Source organism: Ursus americanus, chromosome 17 (genome assembly GCF_024610735.1).
Source record: "Ursus americanus isolate L20-20 chromosome 17, mUrsAme1.1.p, whole genome shotgun sequence".
In the NCBI taxonomy this organism is placed as follows: domain Eukaryota; kingdom Metazoa; phylum Chordata; class Mammalia; order Carnivora; family Ursidae; genus Ursus; species Ursus americanus.
Genome location: NC_142143.1, coordinates 30,101,347 through 30,122,878, shown reverse-complemented (window position 1 = coordinate 30,122,878; position 21,532 = coordinate 30,101,347). Strand labels below are relative to the sequence as shown.

Genomic DNA, 21,532 nt, shown 5'->3' with positions numbered 1-21,532 from the left:
CTCCTTTGCAATTAGCTACAGTTGCAGAAGGGACTCTGCCAATCAGGTACGACCCTGCAAGACTTATATGGGAAGGATATTCTTGAGAAAAGAGCTGGATGCTGGGCATGCATTTTTGCTCACCTGGATGGTAGTGAGAGCAAAAAGTCCCTTCAGTCAAGAGTAGTAACAGCTTCCTGCACTAGCTATAACAGTTTTAAAGACAGTAGTGGGCTTAAGTGGGTTCTAGGTGACCAGAGTATTCTGGAAGCTCGGCCTCTTCTGGCCCCTCCAGTGGTTTTATAAGCCATAAAATACATTTCATTATATCCCCCCTTCTGTTTAGCCAGAATGGTTTAGACCATATGCACCTAAACCCTAAGCAATACTAGGAGAAAAGAACCCAAGTTATTAAGCATTTGTTTCTCATAAAGGTTAGTCTAAACTTTCCTTAGGAATTTTCCATTAGTGTTTCAAAATTCAAAATATTGTAAGATAAGCATCATTTTAAAATTATAAAAAAGCAATTTTTTGATTGGCAATCCTTAGAATGTTAATGTAATTCTACTACCTAAAGCCAGCAAAACATTTATCTTTGACATGTCTAGGACATGTTCCTTTGGTAACAAGACACTTCCACCTGCAAGTTCATTGTTGATGGAGATGATGTTTAGAGCAGAAGAACATCAGCAAAGACATGGATTCAAATCCTAATTCCATCACTGACATGATATAACCTTGAACCAATTATGTAACCTCTGTGAGCCTCAGTCTTCTCTTGTGGATAGCATTTCTTTGGGTTTTTGAAACGATTAAATAAGACAGTGTTATGTAAAGCACCCACAAGATGCCTGGTACATGACAGATCATGACATGACTACCACAGTTATTTAATCATTATTACTAATCCTTTAGATGTTGGAGTCAAAACTAAAAGTTGTACTAATAGTGAGGTTCACATTCCATGTATGTTCTGCTTCCCAGTGGATTAAAGATCAGCACAGGAAGAGGATAAAGAGGTTGTGAAATTGCCCCTGGGCTTGGAGTTGGAGCAGCTCTCCCAAAGCACGCAGGCCCATCTTGACCTAGTGTAAAAGTAAGGCTGAATTGTTTGGGTAATGGGTGAATGTTAACCTAAACAGCAGAGTTTCAAAAGTCAACTAGAGCTTCAGTAATAAATTCGAGACAGTTTTAGAAAACATCCACGTTTACTCATGCACAGAGAAGCCCAACTCTGAATCTCTACTCTGCCACTGACCAGCCCTGCGGTCTCTGAAAAGTCACTTCATCTTTCTCTGCTTTACCTTCCTCACCTCCAAGATGGGCCTAATCACAGAACCTACTTCCCAGGCTTGTTGACGACCAAAAGGACTTCTAGATGGAAAGCACTTGGCGTAGTATGGGACAAACAGCACACCCCATCAATGCTTCCATGGTTATTATCATTGCTGTCATTCCAACCACACTTAGCACAAGCATCCCCAAACTCGAAGCAGGGTGGTTCAAGCCAAAACCCAGGGCCCCATCCTTGATTCTTCCTGTTCCCCTATTTCCACATCCAGGCTGTTACGTCCTGTTAGTTCCACCAGCAAAATAAATCTTTTTTTTTTAATTCTTTTTTTTTTTTTTTATAGATCTTATTTATTCATTCGACAGAGATAGAGACAGCCAGCGAGAGAGGGAACACAAGCAGGGGGAGTGGGAGAGGAAGAAGCAGCCTCATAGGGGAGGAGCCTGATGTGGGGCTCGATCCCATAACGCTGGGATCACGCCCTGAGCCGAAGGCAGACGCTTAACTGCTGTGCCACCCAGGCGCCCCCACCAGCAAAATAAATCTTGCCACTTTCACCTTTCTCCCATGTCCTCCTGTACTGCTACAGTACAAGTTCCACTCCTGCCCAGAAGGCTTTCAAGGGCCCCTAAATAGCCTCCTTTGCTTTCACGCTTGCTACTCAACAATAGTGTGGTCCTCTGGGAATAAAGAACAGCTCTCGCTGCCCACTTAAAATCTCCGGATACCTTTCTATTCCATTTACAACAACACGCAAGCTGCTGAACAAGGCCTACCAGGCCCTATTTAACGTAAACTTGCCTACCTCCGTGCTCATATCTGAGCACGCGGCCCTCTCTCCCCACCAGACTCACAACAGCCACACCAGCCTCCTTTTTTGTCCCTGAGACACCTGAAATGTATTCCTGCCATAAGCCCTTTGCACTCGCTGCTGTGAGCTTTCTCCTCTTGGGCTCTGCAAACGCAAGCCCTTCTCATCATTTAGGATTCACTGTGAACACCACCTGCTCAGAGAAACCTTCCCAGGTGACCTGTCTTAAGTAGCCCCAAACATTCTCATATCACAGTTTTGTTTCCACTGAAGCACTTTTCATCAGAAATTATCTTCATCACCCAGTTAGTGGACTCTTTGATCATCTGTCCCTACTGACAAGAATGTCAATGGTGTGAGGATGAGAATTGTATTATTCTTGTTCTTCACGTTTGTTCCAGTACCTTGAGCCGCACCTCACTCACAGGGTACGCTCCTTCACATCTGTGCATTGCATGCGGTGCAAATTGCCACTGAAGTACCCACGACGTTCGAATCCTCTCTGGGACAGACCATGATGGTTACAGGCCAAACTCGGGCTTAGGAACTGGGGCACAGATGAGGTCTGGATAATGTAGGCTTCAATTCTCAGCAGATGGTGTCCACATTCACACAACAGAATCACAACGTCACCCACCAGTTTTGCTTATAATTCGTCTCCCACACTTGATTTGGAGCACCATAGGCCGGTACTTCTCAGTGCCTTGTTGTTTTGTTCAGAGTGGGTAAAACGGTGCTGAGTACAGAGAAGCCTCTCATAAATATTTTTTAAATGAACGAATACAGGATAAACAGCAGAGTTTTACTCATCAGTTGGCCATAAACACCGTCGCACTTCTCCCTCTAGGGTCCAATAACTGCTAAATCCTAATGACAAGTGTGAGTAATGTTGCAACTTTTTCTTGATTATTCAAAATGGGACATTAGCTAAAGGCTTTTTGGTTTGAACTTTGAGCCATTTTCTCTATGCCTTGACTTCTCTAGCTCCGTGAAAACGGTAACTTAGGACATAAAACCAAGGGTAGACTGTAAGCTCTATGAAGCACAGAAACAAGGTAATTTTTGCTATTATATTTCTAGCCTCTAGCACAGTGCCTTGTAGTAAATACTAAATAAATCTTTTAAAAAAATTTGAGAGAGAGGGAGAGCGCCCACGCGAAGCGGGGGAGGGGAGAGGGAGAGAATCACCAGCAGACTCCTTGCTGAGTGCAAAGCCCAATGATGCAGGCTAAATAAACAATTTTTAATGAACAACTAGTAGAAAAAATGCCTTTCCCAGCAGATGTGGCCAATGTATGATAATAAGCCAAAGTGCTGACCTGCCTGTAAAATCCCCAGAATCCCCCCTCTAAAGGAACTAGATAAACTCAATTTTGGAATTACTTTCCCTTATTGACCCAACAGGTATTAAAACAAAAACCACCACCACAACAAAAAAAACCCCACAGATCTGGAATGTAGGCATTTTCCCATATCAAGTTCAATGGAAATCTCTGAGAATTCTACAACTCTGCACTTAATTTAGAATTCAGAATACAGCAACTATAAATTTCTTCCTGTCTCCCCAATGAGTTGCAATCCATCAAAATTTCTAAAGCAGCCAATTAAAAAAAAAATTATTCATGGGGATTCTGTGCTGGGAACACAGGCAGAGAATAGGATTTCACTTGGGAGAAGACATGTTCAGAAGTGATGACATTAGGTTAAGCTTTTAAATGCTAATCTTATCTCTTCCCAAAGCATTGGTTGACTTATCTAGCTGTCATCCCTACTAGAGCAGGCAAAAGAAGTTCATAGAACTGATTTTTTTTTTTTTTTTTTGTCATCCAGATCCATTCCTAGTTTGACTAAAGAATAAAAATGTTACCTTTCTTCAGAGTAACTGAGGCATACTGTTACTGCTCCCCTCTCACATGACTTGGATGCAAGAAACAGGAAGTTGCATGCCAGACTACTCAACAGCTGACTCAAAATGATACTCTCTGCCCCCCAAAATAGGCTTTAGTTATGCCTATTAGTGTGAAAATGGAATAAGTGGTAAGCTCTTTTATTCCAGTTTTTTACCATGATGTTCATGAAATTATACTTAGTATTTTCCATAATAACCACTATGTAGGAGACTCCAAATTCAGTACAGAAAGATGTTCAAAAGAAATTAAAAAGAAGACCTTTTCCAATGTATCGAGATGTAAGTATTAGCATCACAGATTTTTAAAAATTTAAAAGGGTTCTGAGTTAATCTTCAAAGTAAGTGTAAACTATTTTGTGTTCTAAAATTCTCCCTCAGGTTGGACTTGGAAGCTTACTTGGTAATATTCCCTGGTTTAAAAAAAAAAAAAAAAGAATATGAAAAATGTACTTTAAACCCTCAAGTTCTTACTCTAAATAATGCTGGGAGGAAAAAAAAGGAACTTTCTTCTTGGGTCAGGAAAGAGGGTGAGTGGGTAGCCATTACAAGATAATCTCTTGGGGTTCTTTTCAAAGCAGCTGCTTTCCTGGGGAATCAAAAGAGGATGGGGGAATAAATGTAAACAGGGGGACTGCTTGGGCAGCACAGAGCCTCTCTCACCGTAGTGGGGAAATGGGGATGTACATCCTCAGAAAGTGAAGAGAGGCCTGTGTGAGCAGTGCATCCGGCTAAGTGAAATTTAAAAGATATGCTTCAGCTGCTGTGCGATTTAAGTGCCAAATCCGCAGAGATAATTTTGCACATCTACTTCACTGTTTAATTTTTTGTATGTTATCTCTCATTTAGTGTACTTTTGGGAGCTTTGCTTTGCAAATTAGGGCAGGAGGTGGACTTTGCTCTTTGTGATACAGTAATTACTTAAAATCTGAGAAGTTTTTATATGTTCCAGAAACGTAAACTTCTTTGTTCTATACCCCAAACTGAGCTTACCTGATTAAAAAGAAAGAGAAAGAAAAAGGAAAGAAAACAGACCGTGCTACAAGGTTGCCTAACTTTAAAAACTTCAGAACTTGGAAAATGTGGCATCAAAAGAGTTTTAGGAAGCTTTTAAAGTACACTAAATATTGCTACCCCAGCACTGCTCAAAAGCTGTATTACTGCTCTGGGTCATGAACATGGTGGATTCTCATCACAGAAGAAATGTGAAGACATCACTTCTTACTAATCCTTCTCCAACCTTCCTCCACATGTAAATAGATCTTTGATCTGAAGTACTGAAACATCATTTTTTGCTAAATCCCTTAACCACACCTGTCTTAAATTCTTAAATACTCAAACTGAACCATCTAAAACTTCTATTGTCATATTTATCTTTGCTCACTTTCTTAGATAAAGATTATACACATCAGTGTCTGAATCTATAGGACACCCCGCCCTTGTCTACTGCACTGGCTGTTCACTAGCACAGACCATGAAAAGAAGATCTAAAAGGAAGCATCTTGAATGCGGGTAAGTTGTGGAGGAAGAAGAATCAGTTTACTCCATTTACAACAGTCTTATTCATTATTATTATATAACAAGAAAAACGCCCTATCTAGGCAATATAAGAAGATGACAAACACTGGTACGAAGCAAGGGCTTAGGAGCAAACAGACCAGGTCTGAAGACTGACTAGATATTACGATGTGGAGTAACTTCTTCAACCTCCCCAAGCTCAAATTCTTCTTCTGCAAAGAGGAATAGCCACACTACCACTCTCATAGATGGAGAAACTTGGGGGAGATAAAGTGTGTATTTTCTTCATCAGCAACAGTATTAGGTCTAACATCTTTTCTGGCTCTTAAACCTTCTATACATCTTGAATTAGCAGACACTCACTGGCACCTGGCATTCAACCTACGGTATTATTTTCTTAAAGATGGCCAGCAACTTGCCCACCCTCTGTTTTTTGTTTTTTGTGTTTGTGTTGTTGGTTTTTTTTTTAATCCATGGTCTCCATGCTCTTCTAACAAACCTAAGTGGCCCATTTCTCTCTCCAAACAGAATTATGTTTGAACAATGTATGTTTGAACAGGCCAGCGCTGCAAGTACATTTTGTGTATTTCTTATGGACATCAATGCATAACAGTAATGTTCTAAAGTTCTTCCTACCTTCTGAATCACTCTCCTTATATCAACCAAAGTCACACATCAATGCAGGTCAGCAGGCATAAAGTTGATAAATACCCAGATTCACTCTTAGAATATTGAGAGGTGTTCAGAATGCTACATCTGATCACACTTTGGTTCAGAAAATCTTACCAAGATTTTGGTGCTGAGCCACTACCTGGAGATACCAATATGAGGCAATTCAGCCAGGTAGACAGGTAAGAAGATAATTTCAGTCAGTGTTTTCATACTATATGATTTTATTTACTTTTTTTTAAAGATTATTTATTTGAGACAGAGAGAAGGAGAGTACGAGTTGGGGTGTGGGCAGAGGGACAAATGGACACCCCGCCAAGCAGGGAGCCTGATGTGGGGCTCAATGCAGGACCCTGAGATCATGATCTGAGCCAAAGGCAGATGCTTAACCAACAGAGCCACCCAGATGCCCAGTTTGATTTTTTTTAAAGATTTATTTATTTTAGAGAGAGAAGAGCAAGCATGTGAGTTGGGGGGATGGGCAAAGGGAGAGAGAGAGAGAAAATTTTAAGCAGACTCCCTGCTATGCATAGAGCAGGACGTGGGGTTCAATCTCATGACTCTGAGATCATGACCTGAGCCAAAAACAAGAGTTGGACACTCAACCAACTGAGCCACACAGGCGCCCTGAAATTTTTTTTTTTTAATGCTATGGAAGTACAGGGTAAGATCACTAAACACAGGGGAAGTGGGAGTGAAGAATAAGGGCACACAAACATCACAGAGGGCTTCTGAGAAGAGAGAACATCTCAGCTAGACAACCGGAAGATGGAGGAAAAAGGGGCCACAGGGCCTTCAAGACCAAGTGCAGTGTGGTGGGTACATCACTGTACCACTGTACGTTATTAGATGACACTGCAATAAAATGTACCACTCAGAGCAGTGGAAACAAGCAACAACCAAATCAGAGAACCCTGTAGAGTGTGTTGAGGGTTTATAATGAAAAGTCAGGGGAGGATTTTAATCAAGGTACATAGTGAGACTTCCTCTAATCACTCTAGATTGTGTGCATTAGAACCTTTGAAATGACAAAAATCACCGTTTGGTTGGATAATGAAATGGACACCCTTGGAGGGACTAAAATGCCAGTGCCACATAGTTGAGTTCAGGCCACGATCTTCAGTGTTAGAACATTCTTATTCTGATGTTCCTGCAGAATCCCTCAAATGCCAGGACACACATTTTCAGGGAAAGATGCAAAACTAAGCTCCCTTGGACTCCAGCTCTCCTTCTAAATCACTTACAAAAATAATATAGGTCAGTGGTTCCATCCCATTCTCCTTTGAGTTTGAAAATAATGGACTTTATATATATCAGCATTGAAAATAAATTTTGCTCCTTGGTTTCACAGTCTTGGTTCAAGTTTTCATGTTAGATCTACTCTGAACTGAACCTAAAATTACTTCACACATTTCTCGATTGGTAATTTAATCACAGAGGTAGCGATGATGTAAGATTCAGTCAAGAAACCTCTAGAAACGGCCTTAAGATTATACAATATCAGAAAGCAGGAGCTGTTTTCAGTCTTTCGCAAGTGCTTTGAACAAGTCAGCATTCCATCAAAAGGAACATAACAGTTTCATGTTCTGTCAAAGAATGTAAGGCTTGTTTACCTGAAGTAATGGACTGATAAAAGTAACTTGCATCTGTCTTGAGTGACACAAAACTTACTGGAAGATTAACCTGGACAATCAAGCCCTTATTCTTGAAACACAATTACCTATAATGAAATAAAACCTGAATTCATACTAAAAACACTCCCAAACTGTTGATTGTGACACACTTACTAAATTGAACACACGCCACAAAAAAAAAAAAAAAAAAAGGTTTTGAATGTAAAAATGCATTTTGCTTGAAAGCAACTAGCATTTACCTGGGTATTTGGCATGGTACTGGCCCTTTGCATGTACTGGCTCATTTAATCCTCACAACCACCTAAGGAATTAGACACTATTATAAACTTCATTTTACACATGAGAAAATCAGAATGTTACAAGAATTAAGTGACTCAAAGTCATCCAGTCTGAAAAAGGGACTCTAGATCCAGGAGTCTCCAAAGCTATCAATACACACTATCCATAAAGTTGTTTCTGGCTTATTCTGGAAGACATTAATAAACACAAAGCTTTTAAGGATTTGGAAAGCTTGAATTTTTAATCACTCAAGGCTTAGAATAATAATATGACCCTAGGCCCCTGAGCAGAACAGCACAGTCTACAGAGCGTTGTTCTAATGATTACCTCTCTCTCATACACATGAGCTTGCGAGGTAGTCAAGACCTATGTCAGCATCCTTAGTTACGAAGGAGGATGCTGACCCTGACCCAGACCCCTTACTAATCTCAGTTTACCATTACACAATCCTATTTCCTATAATCACCCATACTCTCTGCTTTTCAATGACAACAGGTTTTTAAATGATTACAGCCACCACACAAATGGAACAAACCAAAACAGTACATAGTCTGATGTATACTGGTCTTTTGCTGTTAAAATACAGCCCAAGAGATTACGAATACCACCTATCAAACATCAGTTCTAGGTCAACCAACTTCATGTATTATCCCATTTAATCTTTGTATTCTTCCAACTGCATACTATTACCCTTATTACCCCATTATACATATGAGAACACCAAGGCCTAGAGAAAGAATGTTAATAACATGCACACAGTCTTGGTGAATAACAGAGCTAGGACTTGGGCCTCCTTCTAACCCCAAAGTCTGTATTCCTTCAAGTGTCTTTGAGGCCGACGAGTCAAGCACTTTTGCACAAACATATAATTTTCTGCTTAAGAGTATAGTAGGAAAATGTGTTAAGCCTGAAAATTATTTATAATAGTATAATTCTGCGAGTGACAATCACAAAGCAGGTACACAACATACTATTTCTAAGTTAAAAAAGGAACGGGATAAACAAGGAAAGGATGGGGATTGGAGGGAGGAAAAGGGTGGCGAGAGGCAGGAAGGAAGGAAATCTGCTAAGAATTATTATTTTACGGAAGAGGAAATTCCAGGTAAGAAAAGGTGAAGCAAAGTTAAATAATTTGCCGCAGATTCCTCAGCAAGCTAGAATCAAAAGCCAGAGGGAAAGCCTAAGAGTCCTGACACAAAAGCCCTTTCTATTTTCCCTTGACAAGTGGCTATATTTCTGCTGATGCTAGACAGGACTTCTCCTTCCAGATAGGGAAAAGTAGGAGATCACTCACCAATTCATGGAGAGGACTTATGTTCTGTCCCTCCAGTTCCAGGTGTAGCACAGAGATTAGGAATGCAGATCTGGTTCCAGACCACCTGATTCATAAAGCAGCTCTACCTCGTATTAACTCTGTGACCTTGGGCACAGGATAGAAAGTAGTAACTTTGCTCCTAGGTAAACTATCTTGCGATTATAATTATGCACATTTAGCTCTTTTTCCACTTTTGTTAAAGTAGGGAATGGAAACAATCAAATTATTCAGGACTAAAGTGAATCTGAAGCCTGACTTATCCGGATGAATGGCTTCAACTTTCCCTCTCATGCCGAGGGTGGAGACTTTGCAATTAAGAGAAGTCACTGATATTGATAAACTTACCATTTGTTTAATGCTCGTGATAATAGCAAACGTTTTATTTAGTATTTCCAATGTGCCAGCCACTGGACTAAGGGCTTTTTGTGGATTATTTCACTTAATCTTCATAACCGCCTTTGAGAAAGGCACTATTGGTCTCCCTGTTCAGCAGATGGGGGAAACTGAGGCTTGGGATTACATGCTTAGTCAACCAAAGCAGGCCATCTAACTTGTGTCCGTTTGGTTCATCACACCTCTGTTCTGTTGTCTCCTTCACCTACTCTCAAATGATTCCTTCTAGCTATAAGTTACATAGTGATACTGCTCATAAGGGTACTCTGACAGTCATTTGTTTATACAATCAATACATCAACGTAGAAAATGATTTTTACTGCTCATGCACTTGGACTGAGCTGACAAGGAATTACAAAGCAAAGGTCACAACTTAAATGGCTGGTAGTTTTAAAAGCCAGACATAAGCATCAGGACATTATTATTAAATAGTTTTCTAATATGATCACAGCCACTTAAAATTGTCTTCAAAAATAGCATGAAAGGGAGTCAGAGCAAATTGATTAAAGTAATCCCTGATGCATCATTTTTTTCCCCAAGAAGTTTTTTTGAAACACAATTTAGAAATATTTTAAAATCTGCCCTCTGCCAAAAACAGTATCATTTTCTTTGAAAGACACCAAGGATTTGGCAGTAATTCTTCATTCCATAAAGTAAAAGGCACTTTTGGAGTCTCTAAGGGGCCTCCCTCACAACAGATGAGGCATGCATTTGATGGCTAAGGAGACAGGGGTGGAAGAGGCTGGTGACCAAGCCCAGGCTCCCTGACTTGTGGGAGTCTGGTTGCCCATCACAACCATTTACACTCCTGGGTGGTGCGGAGGAGGTGGTGGTGGTCAGAATCACCAGTCCCTCCGGCAGAGACTCAGCTTTGCCTGCTCTCAGTCTTGCCCGTATAAAGACATCATCTACACACACTCACAAGCTCAAGCCTTTCAGATCACATAGATATGTACATTTATACTTAAATATGGGTGCATTCTATTATAGTGTTAGGAGGAATCTAGTCTTTAGAATTAGACAGGCTTGGTTTGAAAACCAAGCTCTTCCACTTACTTGCATTTTTTTTTTTCTTTTAATCTTGGGCAAATTTTCTTAATCTCTTTGAACTTCAGTTTCCTTATTTGTTTTAAAAAAAATCAATATCTCCTTCTTAACATTTTCTTTCTTTCTTTTCTTTTCCCTAGAATCAAAGGAGATATACCTGTACAGTTTGTGGCACGGTGCCTCATCCATGGTGAGAAGCCAAATATTAACTTATTAACTAGTCATATCATTTCTTTATTCAATAAGCTGTTTTTTTTCTTGTTAAACAGCTTGTCTTTTGGCCTATTTTGTGTAACTGTTTCCTTTCTCAGAAAGGGAAGAAAGGTAAAGGAGATCAAATTGGGTGAAAATTTTGTTTAATTTACTAAGAGTGCTTATGAGTGTTTTAAAAAAGTAGATAATATATAAATAAGGCAGTTAAGGCATTAATCTCTAAGGATTATTTTAATTCACTTATTCAGCATGCAAGTCTTAGAGCCAAAGGCAGGTATTGCTAATAATGAATTTATTTCTTACAGCATGTGGATTTGCTATAATGCTCCATGATTTACTATTCTAGCAGAGAATGGAATGATTGTTTACTAAGTGCAAGTCACTGTGCCGTTAGACACTATCCTACTTAATCATCACATCAATACTATAATAGGTAGTTATTTCTGTACACATTTTAAAGATCAGGAAAGTAAAGTTCAGAGAGAAACACTACAAGTCATACAGATAGTAAGTGGCAGAACAAATAATGTATGTGATCTAGAACTCAATGCAATGTTTTCTATTTTCTTGCATGGTCTCCCATTTGGGGGGTTAGTAAATGATATTGCATATTCACTGAAATTTAATGCTGTAAGTGGTGAACCAATTAGCCCTTTTTTTTTTTTTTAAAGATTTTATTTATTTATTTGACAGAGATAGAGACAGCCAGCGAGAGAGGGAACACAAGCAGGGGGAGTGGGAGAGGAAGAAGCAGGCTCATAGAGGAGGAGCCTGATGTGGAGCTCGATCCCACAACGCCGGGATCATGCCCCGAGCCGAAGGCAGACGCTTAACTGCTGTGCCACCCAGGCGCCCCCCACTTAGCCCTTCTAATCAACCAAACATGTTTGTATAAGAGACACATTACGGTAGTTAAAATTTGCCTTCTGTTGGGGGGGGGGGAGCTTCTTAAAAATATATCAGCACCTAACAACCTTAATCAGGTATCGATTCATTCCACAACAGTTGATATGTATTTACTAAGCATCTAGTATAAGCCACTCTGCAAGGCAGCTAGAATCATGAAATTTTTGTTGTCCAAATTAATATCACTAGCAGCTGTTTTAATATCTGAATTGCTTTTCTTTTTTGATTCAATGTTCCTATAAATAGAATGTATCTTTGAGGTACAGAGTAAGCCTCATAGATACACGGTGGTTGCAGCAGCTAAACTTCTTTGGGTGTTAGTCTTGGCAATAACCACTTGGAGTTGGCAGAGGAAAGAACTTATCTTAGTTTCCTCATCTGTGAAATGGGATTTGAAAAAATAGTACCTACCTCCCAGACGAAAAGTTCTACGAATTAATTAATCTTGGAAGAGTTTTCTACTAAGTGCCATTCTGGCATGATCGTAGTATCAGGGTGATTTGATTTTATAAAACAGTGATGGAAGCTATTTAAAACAGCCACACATTTAAATGCCAAACACTTGACACAGAACCACAGTAAATTTCCCTTCTTCAAGCTGAATCCTTTGTGTGTGACATTTGTACAGAAGTACAAATAATGGTCAAATCAGTTTGGGATTTAAAAGTGTATTGAATTGTTTAGGAGTAAAAAAGATCCAAGTTTCAAATAGTGGGGGGAAGTCTACTATTTTCTTTTTTTTTTTTTTTTTAAAGATTTTATTTATTTATTCGACAGAGATAGAGACAGCCAGCGAGAGAGGGAACACAAGCAGGGGGAGTGGGAGAGGAAAAAGCAGGCTCACAGCAGAAGAGCCTGATGTGGGGCTCGATCCCATCACGCTGGGATCACGCCCTGAGCCGAAGGCAGACGCTTAACCGCTGTGCCACCCAGGCGCCCCGGAAGTCTACTATTTTCTGAATATTGTGAAGACATAGTACTATAGTCATGGAACATTATAAACAAATATGCACTAAAATCTTAAAAAGATTTTCCTGGGCAGAGGTTAAAAAATGAAAAATTTTAAAAATTAAAAAAAATACAACACAACAAACCTGTTAAATTATTGCAAAAACAAGAATTACAGAAACCCTATTTTGTAGCCCTGTGCTTTTCTACATAGAATTTATTTCATCTAATATTAAAAACATGCTAATAACCTACTTTTCATTTTTCATGAAAAGCTCCCTTTTTATTCCTGCATTTCAGTGCCCACTTTGGACCACCTGGAGGCAGAAAGCACCAGCCACTCCCCTCTACTGTGATAATTTATCTAACAAGCAGTCAAATAACAGGTGTTCGTCCGTTCACTACTTAACGGAACACATCAGAGATGTCTGGACAGGGCCAAATAGAGCCATTTTCTCAAATCACCAGAAGATCCAAACTCAACAATCACAGGAAGTTTTAGTTGATCATCAAAAATGTAAATCCCTCATGTGTTGACTATTTCAGAAGCATTAAATTGTAGGTTGACACAGAACCCTAAATAATGATGTGTGACTGCCAAGGCTTGTTTTGCAATCCTTGGGTATTCGAGATCACATTAGAAACCATTTCATATGAAACCTTGCCATCCTTCCTCCCTCTGCCCTCATCTGAAGGTCTGCAGTAAATATAAATTTTGATAGCCATCCATATGGACAACACATCCCGGGGGGGGGGGGGGGCAAGGCCTTCATAACAAAACCCACTTTCTCTGCAACACTCTTCTTGGAAAGCAAGGAATCTGTGTTTTCACAAGGCAGTTGCTTAGGAGGGCATTGAGAAAGGGACCCCAAGGAAGCAGTGGAAAACTCAGCACAAGGGGGACCCTCACAATAGAGAGCCACTATTAAATTGTCATTGCTATAGGTGAGCTGGTCACTATACCATCCAAACGTTTGCATTAGGAGAAACAAGGCAATTATGAGGAGTTTCCTTCCTGGAGTTTAGTCAAGGCACTTAAATGGAAAGGTCATCATTGGCTTCAGAGATTTTACGTCAAGGTAAAAAAGAGCCAAAAGTTCTCAGCACCCACAGGGCTTTTGTTCAGAAGATGAACTTTTGCTCTTGGAAGCGTCGACAGAGTGTGTGTATACAAGACAAATACAACGGCCCCCTCTGGGCTGTGCTCTTTCCTCCCAGGTCTGCAGGGGGAGGCACATTATGCAGAGGGTATGCCCTTTTTGCAAAGGTGAAACAGACTGAGGCTTGCTTTTTCAAGTGAGCAGGGGCGGTGGGTTTGTTCTAGCTCTTTCCTTTTACTCCCTTTTCCATGGGAGCAAGGCATTCTTTGCAAGGGGACTGCTGGATGTTTGAGCTGTTGTCTGTGCACCAGGAACAAAGAAAAGGAACCCGAACTGCTCCCATTAAGACAGCATTCTAACCCGCAGCAATGAAAGCCCCAGGGCAACAGTTACACCTGCAAAGTCAAGTGCTGAATTCCTGCATCCAGGTGGCTGGTATATAGCTACTGCTACTTGTTTAACTGTCTGGATCAGTGCCTTTTGTTTTGTTTGTCTTAGTACGTAGCTGACTTGACTCTGCGGGCATTTAGAGAAGAGCGTTACTGTCATTGTCATGACTCTATTTTCTGAGGATTCCATGGTCACTTGTCTGGTGGAGAGGTCCAACTGATCTTCAAATATTCTCAAGTCAACAAGAAAAGGGCTGTCATGGCTCCAGACTGCTAAGGAAAACCTATTGCTGGCTACTAGGTCTGCCCCAACCCTCAGCTAATGTCAGTTTCAGAGAAAAGCTAAGGAAAGAAGGCAGGAGAGAGGTGTTCCAGAGACTGTATTAGATCTGCAGAAAGCCAGGGCACGGAAAGACTCAGCCAAGTATCATCCATGGGAACTGTCTTTCCCCTGAAGCAAAAGGGCTGCTCCTTCTTTTTTCAGCTTCTGTGCATCCAGCTACAGACCCCTCCTCTTCACTATCTTTTCAGGATTAACTCGAGGGCGCAATTCACAGATACTACTACCACTCAGAGACTTGCCTGTGACTTGCCCATGACTTGCCTAAGACTTGCCCAAGACTACTAAGACTTAGTGATGGGCACTGGAGCCAGAGCTGCACATAGGACCCATTCTTCTGATTCTGCCTACTAATATTTCTAGTGCATGACCAAATTCTCTCCATTTTCCACTCCCGGCACACAGATGCTGAAGACTGCAGGGGCAGCAAAGAGAAGCAAATACTGGGAGGCATTCGTTACCTTTTGTAAGCTTACCTACTCTGGCTGACCTTGCCTTAGGATTCTTCCTCCCCTAAAGAATTTAAAGATTAGAAGAGAAAAAGATCCTCTTCAACTACGGATATTGCTAAAATAGGAAGTATAAATACCATTCTTATTATAGAGAATTATCAGGTAGTAGGTCAAATGGCTAAAAGTACACATCCTATACTTAAATCTCTTTCATTTCTCCCCATTGGCTGGTTCACAATCATAAAAAATGGTTATAATTTGTATTCACACCAAACCAAAGCAATGGCTACATAAGTCTCCAAATCAAAGGAAGCTTAAATGCCATGTGGTTCAAACCTTTATTTTACTAGTATCTTAGAAATAAAAAAATTTAGAACTGGAAGGAACTTAGAAATCACCTACTCCTACCTTCTCACTTTACAGTTGAGGAAACCAAGGTTGGAAGAGATTAAAATGACCTCCCAACGTCATACAACATAGTATCTGGGCTACTAAAAGAACTCCATCCCCTAATATCCAAGTCAATGTGGCAACCTAGAAAAATAGTAAAATGTAGCCAAAAGAGAAAGAGAGCTACATAAAGAACAGTCTTTCTTTAGATGACATACATTGTGATTTTAAAAAAAGACCCATGAGGCCTAATTATAAGAAAATCACCCACCCCCACCCATCTCCTCTTTTCTGACAGAAGGAAATAGGTAGAGATAACATAATGACAATTTTCTCAAACTTCTAACCCTTGTAAACAGTTTTTAGTATACACATACTTAAGTGAAAAAGCAAAAACATCTTGCTGCATCTATAGATTAGTAAGACTACAGTCAATGGTTTCTATGAGACGAAGTCAATACAAAATAACTCTGAAAACAGCACAGATTATAAAAGCATCCTGGCATTCCCTCAATTTGTTTTATAAACTGTTCTGACTACACAGGTGACTAACAGCAAAAAAAGAGTCTCTTGCAGCTGCTCATGATTCATGTACTGGAAAACAAAGATAAAAGATCATTCCTCAGATTTATATCCAAATGCTTTACACCCTCATTTACAAAAGGGAACATTAAGGTAATCGAGAAAAGAAAAAAAAAAATCTCACAAACTTGCATAATGAAAAAAAAAAAAAAGTTACTGCATGTTGCCTGGTAAAGACACCCTGCAGAAATGAATGCGTGTCCTCCCCCAGAAGAGCAAGTATCTTTAGTCTATAATAAACCCTCAAAATCATACCAGGGCAACTTAGAAAGCAAGAGTGTGGAAATATGGAAGTGAATCAGATACAGTAATATTTCCAGTTTCTATTTTTATTTTCAATTCTAATGCTCTTATTCGGTTTTACCTTTAAAGAAAAACTTTAAAGGATTTAACATCTCTCATACCACAAAAAGGGTTTAACATCTCTCATGCCACATAGTGCCTTTGTTTTCAGATAATCCTAGTTTGCTACGTGTTAATTACAGTCTGTAAACAGATGACAACCTATAATGGGAGGCACTGAATCCACAGATCAGATTTATAAAAACCTGGTCTCTCTGCTTTGCTGGTAAGCATCATTCAGACCCAATAGCCAGTTTTTCTCTGGCTTATAAGTTGCCGGCAAGGCAATTCTCTTCTCAGGGACAATAAATTCTGATTGTAACTACAGTAAGCCACTGTGCTGGAATAAAGACCTATATAAAATTTTGTTTAATCCTTTATAATCATATGAGAAGAATCTTTATAACTAGTTGATAATCATCATACAGAATATAAACTGGAAATCCTAAGAAGTCTAACCATTTGTCTGAGGGTCATTTGTCTTACCAGTGGTAAAACAGAAATCAGAATTTAAGTCTTCAAAAGCAAGAGCCTAGGATCTTTCCATTATAGCTTGGGTACTCCCTAGACAGGGATGGGGAAGGCACATGCAGTGGGGTTCAATGGACCATGCAAGAAACTTTCCTCCAATATTCTGACTAGCTATTTGGGTAGGGATTTTTTTTTTTTTTTTTAACGTTATTTCTGGTGATGGAAGAATTTCAGTCACTTATCATTAGAGGAAAAAATGTGACTCACAATTGCTATCTTCAAATCGGTAGTTAGACATAAATAAAATTTAGCAATTTTAATTGGTTTGGCTCAGGCCCTCAGATTTCCATATGGTTACTTTCCTTGTTTTCTATTAAGTGTAATTGACTTAGCATTTGACTTTTAAAGTCTTGGCAGAATGTATCAATTAAAAGTATATAAATTAGAATTATTCAAAGCACACATTCCAAACTGAGTGACTTTAAGGACAAAATTTTAAAATATTCTTTTCATAAATGTTAATTTTTTCTATAAATGTGCATCATCACACAGATGACAAATTTCATAAAGAGAAAAGAGGATATTTTCTTTGGAATAACTAACAAGCATTCTATTTGTTTCTTTTTGAGAACTAATGTGTGCCTAAAATGGCCTTACTACACTGTTTGCAAGATGAATTTTTCCTGTCTTAGTATTTTTCAAACTGACAGCAGTCATGAAAACGCTCACAAACCATCTCAAAACTAAAATATAAGTACAACATCGATAAACATGGCGCCAGGCCCATTAAACTGACAGCTCTTTTCTAATTGGTCTTGCCAAATATGCTGCACAATTGTTATTTAATATACCAGTATATCAGAGCATTACATTAAAAAAAATGATTACACATTGAAATAGATGTTCTTTTTAAGCCAGAGCCACAATTCTCTTGTGAAACTGTAAAAATCACACAATATGAATAAAACACAATCAGAAACATATAAAATCTGAAAAATACAAAGCACATTCATTTCTGTAGGCTTCTGATTCAATTTATTGTTACAATTGCTCCTGAGGACTATTGCCCATGTAATTATTTTCCAAATACTGAAGCTAAATAAATGACAGAATCATTTATCAAACCCCAAGTGGTTGTTGATGGAATTTCCACACTTACTTGGCTTGAGTAAAAAGCCAGAATGCCTGGTGTCCCTGGGATTCTTGGAGAGCTTATAATTCAAGTTCAGGTTTATTATTATTATTAGTTATTAAATTCTTATTTTGTATCTTGGGTACTGGAAACATACTGAACCATTTGCCTTATGATAGAACTTTGGTATTGATGCCATATTTATAAACGATTACTTAAACTGTTGAACATTAATAGACATTCCGCCCTGGCAAGGATAACATTTGATGTAGTAGAACAAATGACCTTACTTATTAATGTCTAATTTCCTTGTGCTATTCTCCATCCACATAGAAATTGCATGGAAAATTTCATCCTAACTTTTGGATTAGGAAATTTAACAATATGAAGGAGGATCTTACCCCCCTCCCCTATTTCCATGATTTTATTGATTTCCTACTATTTCCAAGCGTCTTCCTTTGCAGTGGCAAGAATGTGGAATTGCTAGAAGTATCCTTAAAGGAAACCTTGAAGGTCATTAGATCCCAAGCAATGAATGCCTTCATTCAACAAGGGCACTACCCTCCTTTGCCTGCAAACCCTTTAACATCAGCAAGATCCCCCAAGGGCTTGCACTTTAACTTGGTTGGAGCAGGTCACATTTCTAAAATACTTAGCGGTCTCAAATGTCCCTGGTCGGCAGCACTGAGTCACTAACGCCACAGCGTTTCAGGCTAGATCAACCTCTTTCTAGTTTTCAATTATTCCATGTAATCCGATTTACACAGCCATTTAATCAAAGTGAGAAAGGAGATTACAGAGCTCACATTTGTTTTGCAAAGCAAGGGTGCAAGGATCATCAATCCTACTGACTCTCAAAGTGACATGATAGTACATCGTCTCCCTTTGGAGTGTTGGACATTAACCTGATCTGTCTCCTGTGTTCTTGTTTAAATAAGAAGGTTTAGGCTCCCCCACCCCACCCCGCCCGCCCAGCTAGAAGGTAGCGGTTTCTCCACGGGCTCTCAGCACTATCATTCATGTGAGGAGATGCTACTATAGCAAGGAATTGGTCCCCCGCCCTTACTATTCCACAAAGCAGAAAGCTTGTACAAGTCAAATAATTACATTAAAACTTTTCTTTCGGTGCCAGTCATTCACATTTGCATTTCAACAGCACAGTGGGGTGATCCTGGGTGTGGTGTTCAATGCTTTGCCTACAAACGAACCTGCTTGCCAGAGGAACCTGTGCTCCGCTCCTCAGTCTTGGGCAGCTGCCCTCCAGACTGCACAAACCTCCTTTCTGCCAGGCGACGTCCCTTCCCCCTGCCCTTTCCACACCTGTGCGCTGCGCTCCCTTCTTCCTACTTCCTCCTGAATGTGTACATTTCCCAGGCCCACACGTCAATTTAAAATAGGATACAAAGCAGTTCATTCAGTAAAGCATTTTCAACACATGGATACCTTCATTCTAAACAGACGATTTGGACAAATGCTCAATTTCCTTTTATCCCCACCACTGCCACCCCTCGGAACTGCAGTCTCTGATAGATCCTCTTGGGGGGTGAAAGGGCAGCTTTACCCAACTCGCAGCAGATACACAGATAAATTCCTAAGGGGAGAAGTAGGGAGAGGTAAGAACTCCAATGGAGAAAGGAACTGTGGGTGGGAGTACCGTGGCAGCCCCTTCCAAACTATAAGCCAGATATTTGCTTCAAGGGGAAAAAGAACGTCTAATTGTACCCCTGGGCGGTGCTTTACTCACAGTGTTTATGTATAATGCACAATTCAGCTACACTGGGAATTACCTCAATAAGTATCATTAGAGGTGCCTATTTAAAAAGCAAAACAAAACAACAACAAACTTTTTTTCCTCTTCTGTAATGGAAGAAGGTGGATGCAATGTGGTCGTATTACCCCATCTATGGCTCTCTGGAAACTCACCCAGAGCCGCAAACCTGGCAAAGACCGCGCAGAGCCAAGTTTTCCGGGCTGGCCGGGCAGGTTCTCTCCTGTTGGCTTCACTCCCGCGGCTGCACCCGAGTCCGCACGAGCCCCGCGCCCACCTAGGGGCTGCACAAAAACCTGCGTTCGACAGTGAGCGAGCGTAGTGCGCTGGGAGCGGTTTTGTAAGCTCCCGGAATCCACGGGAAAATATCTCCCGTGCAGAGAAATGCCTTCTCCTGATAACTTAACTCTCCGGCCAAAGAGCAGATCCTTCCATTTTACAGGAACTGCGGTTCCGACTGACAGCTCCAAACTTAACGGCTGCGGCTCCAAACTTGACACCAGCTCCCTCTCATCGCTCCCACTCCTTCTGTCTGGCTCACCCGGCCAGGGCGGCTCCGACTCGCACGCCACGCCCGCCTCCCTCGCACCCTCTTGGCTCGTCCGGCGGGCACAGCCCCACAAGCCCCGGCAGCGGGTGCCGAGACAAGCCGGCCTCCCCCAGGCTCCGGGCGCGATTTTCTAGGACAGCCGGCAAGCTCCCGGCGCGCCCTACTCACTTGTGTCTTCTTCATAAGGAAAGGCAGCGCTGTGATCCAGCCCAGGCAGCGGTGTGGCGACTCCGTTTAGATGTTCTGGAGCTCCAGCATATTGCACGAGCAGCGGCTGCAGGTAGTCCACGCATTGGGTAGCCCGAGCGCAGCGCCCTCTCCACCGCCCGTGCTTCCCGCAGCGCTCCTCGTCCCGGCGCAAGGCGGCAAGTGAAGCCTGGGCCGGCGCGCAGCCAGCACTTTTATACCGGTCCCTCCCGCCTGCTCCGGACACGCCTCCTTCCCTTCCGGAGCCCCGGGGAAGCAAGACGGGGCAGGGGCACGGGGGGAGACCCGGGAGGCCGGCCAGAGCGCGGCCAATGCCCCCGAAGTTGAACAAATCAGGCCAAGCGCTTACCCTTGCCTGGCCGCCGCGAACGCACACCAGAGGGAAGCCACGAGGGCGCCGAGGGTGAAGCTTAACCTGCAGCGGCAGCTCGCGCCGCGTGCAGGGCGCAGCGAGTCCCAGCCCGGCCTCTCAGCTCCGCCAGGGTTTACCTGGCACCGCCCGGGGACAGACGCGAGCTAAGGAGAGCTGGGAGCTCCCCCTTTTTACACTGAGGCGGTTCGCTAGAGTACACTGGGTGCTTAGCAAAGAATTCACCCCACCCCGCCTTGGGGGCGGGGGGAGCTTAATTGGGATCTGTTGTTCGCCCATTGTCTTATTCCCTCTATTTTATTTTTAAGAATTACTTTAGTGAATGAATATTTATAATTTTAAAAAACTTGACTCAGGGTTAAGTATTGCTAAGGGAGATGCTATTTTCAGAATGGTTTGCTGCTGCTTCTTTAGAAATTAACATTAAAAGAGAAGCCATAGATTATTAAATGTGCAAGTCAATAACAGCAAGTGTATGAAAGTCGTACTTTTTTGTTAGAGAGATTTTCGAAATCAGAAAGATAATGCCC

At 41.1% G+C, this 21,532-nt stretch overlaps 1 protein-coding gene across 2 annotated transcripts in view; it reads right to left on the bottom strand.

Annotated features, from left to right (window-relative positions):
- KITLG (KIT ligand) overlaps positions 1-20,855 on the bottom strand; it is an 84,993-nt gene extending 64,138 nt beyond the window's left edge. The window contains exon 1 of one of the 2 annotated variants that reach the window (XM_045779430.2): positions 20,594-20,855. In XM_045779430.2, coding sequence (XP_045635386.1) covers positions 20,594-20,608 — 15 coding nt within the window. In that variant the 5' untranslated portion in view covers positions 20,609-20,855. The remainder of the gene's footprint in view (positions 1-20,593) is intronic. The other variant, XM_045779429.2, reaches the window with a different exon arrangement.
- Positions 20,856-21,532: the final 677 nt, after the last annotated feature.